General features: G+C 36.8%; 1 protein-coding gene across 1 annotated transcript; it reads right to left on the bottom strand.

Moving 5' to 3' along the window:
- Window positions 1-1,024: 1,024 nt before the first annotated feature.
- On the bottom strand, window positions 1,025-2,047 carry LOC107883390. Its single transcript, XM_016803302.2, has 2 exons — window positions 1,382-2,047; window positions 1,025-1,301 (listed from the first exon to the last, which is right to left on the bottom strand). The coding sequence occupies exons 1-2, from the start codon at window positions 1,448-1,450 to the stop codon at window positions 1,062-1,064; spliced, it is 309 nt and encodes a 102-aa protein (XP_016658791.1). The 5' UTR covers window positions 1,451-2,047; the 3' UTR covers window positions 1,025-1,061.
- Window positions 2,048-5,524: the final 3,477 nt, after the last annotated feature.

The raw sequence follows: 5,524 nt of genomic DNA, 5'->3' as shown, positions 1-5,524 counted from the left end.
AGAATGACGTGACGTATTCATATTTTCCCCTTCAAAAAGCATGTTATATTCGGGGGTTAACATGACCCGAGGAATTTCTACCGTGCTATGTGAAACTGAGGACTGGGAATCTAAGTCTGGAAAAAAGGTCGTTTCTCACCCTCAGTACGTATGCTATCGGTGTTGTCGGCGGAAACATGTCTAGCGAAGCTTCTTCCAACAAGACAGGCTGAACCGGTGTCAAAGAACGTTGACAATTCTCCATCTGTGATAGTCGAGGTGGTGATGGTGTTGCAGGGGGATGAATAGGCGAAAATGCCCTATGCCAATCATTATTTTCAACTTGCGTGCTCTGGTTAGTCGAGTAACCACTATCTCCGGATTGAGTCTAAATAATAATAATAATAATTTATTTTTATATTTTATTTTTAAAACAAAAAAAACTTACCATTTCACCATATACGAAAAAGTCATGCTCATCCATGTTTATGAAAACTGGAGACTGGCTATGTATTTCGGCCAGACGTCGATTATACTCATCTCCTCCATATACCGGAGTACTCGGTGATGAATTATTTGACATCTAAAAATCGGATTATATGTAATTCTTAAAATATCTTACGAATAATATAAAACAAAATACTTACATTTTTTACCGGTAATGATTATCACAAACGAAATATAAAAATTATAAATACCTACTATGATAAATAAAAATATTATATAAGTAGATAAATCCGTATCTGAATATCTGTTGAGAAAAACTGTAAACGCAAAATGTGTGTACACCGGACAAAAGATTGGATACACACTGATCGAGCAGCCACATGGGTAAGGTACCGACCGTCCGTCGATGTCAAACATATTGTTTGTTGAAGTACCGACCGTCCGTTGATGTCAAACATATTGTTTGTTGAAGTAGGTAGTTTTTTTTCAACTATTTTTTTTTTCAACTATTTAGAGAAACACGATGCTAGGTGAAAATAGATATTATGTTAGTAAGGATAGTGAGCATATGGTTTTTCTGAAATAATATAAACTGATGTATGGTAATAAGGAAAATATTATTTATAAGTTCATTTTTAGTTCAGGTTTCTTATTCTATGTAGTATAAAACGAGAAGTGTCGAAGTCGAAATCTAAGTAGGTAAGAATGGTTAGGACATTTAACGTCCAATCCATTTCTAATTTTTCCCTAATGCGTTCGGAATCGAAAATCGCAATTCGCCTGAGTCCATATAGTAACTGCATAATGATATAGTACTGGGTATGCCTCCTGATTGTTCTAGATGAGTGTAATAACTCACGAAACGATAGTTGAATCTATAATAAATTATCTGATATTAGTAAATCTAATCATATTATCTACAATATTTGAATTATATTCGTATGTTTAAACTTACTATAACCTCATCTTCAGGAATCGATCGATCATAATGACTTTCACGCATCAACATACACAAAACTCTCATTTCTACATTGCACCGTACAGAAACCGATCTCGCATGTGCTGACCATATCCTCTTCTTCTCACCTGAATTATTTATAAGTAAATATTCTTGATGCAACCGTCTTAAATAAATTATAGTGTCAGGGTTAGCTGACCGAACGACCGGCGGCTCAATTATCTCACTGAATAAAAAAATATATATATATAAATATATATCAAAATAATTTAAAATTACTAACACTTACGCATTTTGCAAAATTTGTTCGTTACGTGAGATGTCGTCTTCGAGAATTATACGACACATAATTATTTAGTTAATATAAAAAAATTAAAATAAAAGTAATCAAAAGGAATAAATATCACAAATGAAGGGTACAACGTTAAAAACACGACTGGGTTTCTAGGTCACCAGTGGTGGCGTGAACATTTTTCATTCGTGAGATAAAAACGTTTTTAGGGATTACCCACCCTCAAAGAGTTTACGAGTGTCGAGTACATTTATAATAATAGGTACACACACCATAGAAAAGTAATAAACATGACCACGACATCTACCCACCCACCTAAATCGCCATGAGACCCGGGTTTCATAAAACCCTTGTCACGCCGCCACTGTTCTAAGATATTACATGCTGGGCGGCGGTGATGACGAGCAAGGACGGGGCGGGGTAAAATATACGTCACAAACGTGCGCGATCGGGCGGCGGCTTATGTATTTCATTCGCCTATATACGTTAAGAATCATAAGAAAAGTATATCAGGTCTGTGGCCTAGTGGGTTAAGGCGTTAGGGGTTTAGCTCGGGGGTTGAGGGTTCGAATCCCTCCAATCTTTTTTTCAATATTTATTTAATGAAAAAAAAGTTTACAATAATATCGGTCACGTGATGAATCTGATGGGCCAGGAGGCGGGGTGGGGTAAATATACGTCACACACGTATGCGATCGGGCGGCGGCGATGACGAGCAATGGTCGTCGGGTGGTGAGGTGGGGTGGGGTAAAATATACGTCACGAACGTGGGCGATCGGGCGGCGGCGATGACGAGCAAGGGTTCGGGGGTTCGGCGGTTCGGCAAGGGTTCGGGGGTTCGGCAAGGGTTCGGGGGTTCGGCCGGTCTGAACTCTCTATTATATACTACTCTTTAAAGAGGCTCTTTAAAGAGTATAAAAATTTAAATTAATATATTTAAAACATAAATAATATATTTTATAATTACCGATGGAGCGTTTCGAGCCTTTCGTTCTATCAAAATACCAGCTACATGCGCAGCAGCTAATAACTGAATTTGACTGGTTAAGATTGGCTCCGATTGAACGATCTGGTAGTCAGTATTCTTATTTATGAACATTATTATCTCTTCTTCAGTTACTGGAGGTGATTGCATCTTGCCGAATTTTTCTTCCAAGTACATTATATACGCTCTAACTTGTTTGGCAAACAATGAGTGGGTATATGACCCCGTCCGGTGAATGATTTCAAAAATAGTGCCTTCCAAATATTGAAGACGAATAAGCTCCAAGCGACTTAAAAGTACTCTACATCCTTCTCGATTTTTTGACTCAATTACTAAAACATTTTCTCCTCCGTAAACCATACTAGATATTTTTTCTGTTTCCGTTTCGTGAAATACGGTTCGTTTATATGTTACAGGCGTGGATAATATAAACGATAGGATATTTCCCATCAGTGTAAATAAACTTTTTAAAGTATTATACGTTATATGTACATACCGAGATGGAGTTAATATACGTATAATGACTTCACACTTTTCTGAAGTAGGATCAAGACCGATATGTATAAATTTTCTAGCCGTAAAATCTATTGTAATGCTAGTAGATTCAAATAGATCTGAAGGTGTAGTCGGAGGTACATATACGAAGGATTTTTTCTTGTATAAGGCAATATTATCTGCGATTGAACCGGCCATGTTAAAACTTATAAAAATAAACACTGAAAATGTATTAAGACTTGAAAAATAAAAACACTCACAAGAAATAAAAATGTACGTGCAGTATAGCATAAGACTCTGAACACACTGAATAAATGTCCGCTCTTGCAGGGTCAAGCGTCTGATGATTTGAGTCATTATTCGGTGGGGGAAACATTATTCGGTGGGGGAAACATTATTAGGTAGGGGTAAATTTCTCAACGACAACATCTGCCGTAACAGGTGCGGGTGGTCAAGGCTTAAAATATACAAAGGGGTATACATGTATAGTGTTGTTGAAGAATGTTAACAATAGATAGGGTATGTCCAACACATGTCTCGCTATAGAACGTTATGGCGACAGAAATTTAAGGTTAAAAATATACAAAGGGGTGAATGTTCAGGGTCAAAATATACAAAGGGGTATAGTCACAACCCTTGTTGAAGAATGTTAACAATAGATAGGGTATGTACAACACATGTCTCGCTATAGAACGTTAAAAATATACAAAGGGGTATAGTCACAACCCTTATTGAAGAATGTCATTGTTAACAATAACTAGAGTATGTCGGGACACACACGTCGTTGCCTGTATAAAATATACAAAGGGGTATACATGTATAGTCTCCTTGTTGAAGCATAAGTCTTTGATACATAAAGTTATTACATCGAGATGTGTACAATAATATTCTTACAGCTATATACATTAAGAATCATAAGAAAAGTATATCAGGTCTGTGGCCTAGTGGGTTAAGGCGTTAGGGGTTTAGCTCGGGGGTTGAGGGTTCGAATCCCTCCAATCTTTTTTTCAATATTTATTCAATGAAAAAAAAGTTTACAATAATATCGGTCACGTGATGAATCTGACGGGCCAGGAGGCGGGGTGGGGTAAATATACGTCACACACGTATGCGATCGGGCGGCGGCGATGACGAGCAATGATCGGTGGGTGGGGAGGTGGGGTGGGGTAAATATACGTCACACACGTATGCGATCGGGCGGCGGCGATGACGAGCAATGATCGGCGGGTGGGGAGGTGGGGTGGGGTAAAATATACGTCACGAACGTGGGCGATCGGGCGGCGGCGATGACGAGCAAGGTTCGGCGGTTCAGCAAGGTTCGGCGGTTCGGCAAGGTTCGGGGGTTCGGCAAGGTTCGGGGGTTCGGCGGTCTGAACTCTCTATTATATACTACTACTAGGTGAACGAAAAATTCGTACTGAAGAGACTATCATACTGTAGGTACACTGTACACACTTTTAATTTTAAATGATCACAACAAACGAAAAAACTACATTTGTAATAATACAATGTTGTAGATACGTCCTACTCAGATACAAAGACTAGTTTCCAGATAGTCTACAATAAAATATAACACCTTCATAATTTTTAAGATAAAGTCAAATGTCAATTACTTTTATTACCTACTATAGTATATATACTCTAATCTCTTATATTTGAAATGTATATTTATACATAAAGTTTAATAAATATTTGGTGTATTATTTTATTAAATATTATTATGATGTAAAAGTATATAACAATTATATACCATACATATATATTATATATATATATGGTTATAGAATATATCTATGTCCAAAAAAAGTTAGGTTACCTATATACAAATAATAAATTATAAAATGTACACTATAAAAAAAATGCGTTATGTATTTAGTTAGTACGGGGCTTTTTTTCCCTATAGGTGGGGCTTTTTTTACCGTAGTTTGATATCGGGATTTTTTTCCGAATACCCCAATTTTTACGCATGGTTTAAAGTTTGGCTAAAATACAATTTAACCGACCCCTTTACGACTTTTCTTTATGCTTAAAATAACGCCACCCACAAACACACACCAATGATATTTTTTCAATATTTAAAGATATAGGTAAACAAAGGTAATCATCAAATTACAAAATGATTTGACCGTCACTAAGTAGGTTCCGTAATCATTGGCACAACTAGACATTTGAAGTAAGGGGTGCTTAAGCTCCACCTTTTTTTTGTGACTCGGTGGGACCTATCCGACCTAACATCACTATTTGCCTATATGTTTGCTTTTATTAACCACAAAGACAAAACAAAAACCATAGTTCTGAATTCTGGGTCTACACAGGACAGTACAAATTGTTTTTAAAACAGAACAAAAAAAGTCATAGGTACTTGATG

This window comes from Acyrthosiphon pisum, unplaced genomic scaffold, assembly GCF_005508785.2.
Source record: "Acyrthosiphon pisum isolate AL4f unplaced genomic scaffold, pea_aphid_22Mar2018_4r6ur Scaffold_20830;HRSCAF=22264, whole genome shotgun sequence".
NCBI lineage: Eukaryota > Metazoa > Arthropoda > Insecta > Hemiptera > Aphididae > Acyrthosiphon > Acyrthosiphon pisum.
The sequence above is the reverse complement of the archived record's forward strand: the minus strand, read 5'-3'. Positions and strand labels throughout refer to the sequence as shown.

What these genes read in the sequence shown, in the direction of transcription:
- LOC107883390 (XM_016803302.2), bottom strand. Translation starts at nt 1,450, where the DNA reads ATGAGAGTTTTGTGTATGTTGATGCGTGAAAGTCATTATGATCGATCG. An exon ending in TTCCTGAAGATGAGGTTATA is followed by an intron (nt 1,302 to 1,381) that starts GTAAGTTTAAAC and finishes AATTTATTATAG; the next exon opens with ATTCAACTATCGTTTCGTGA.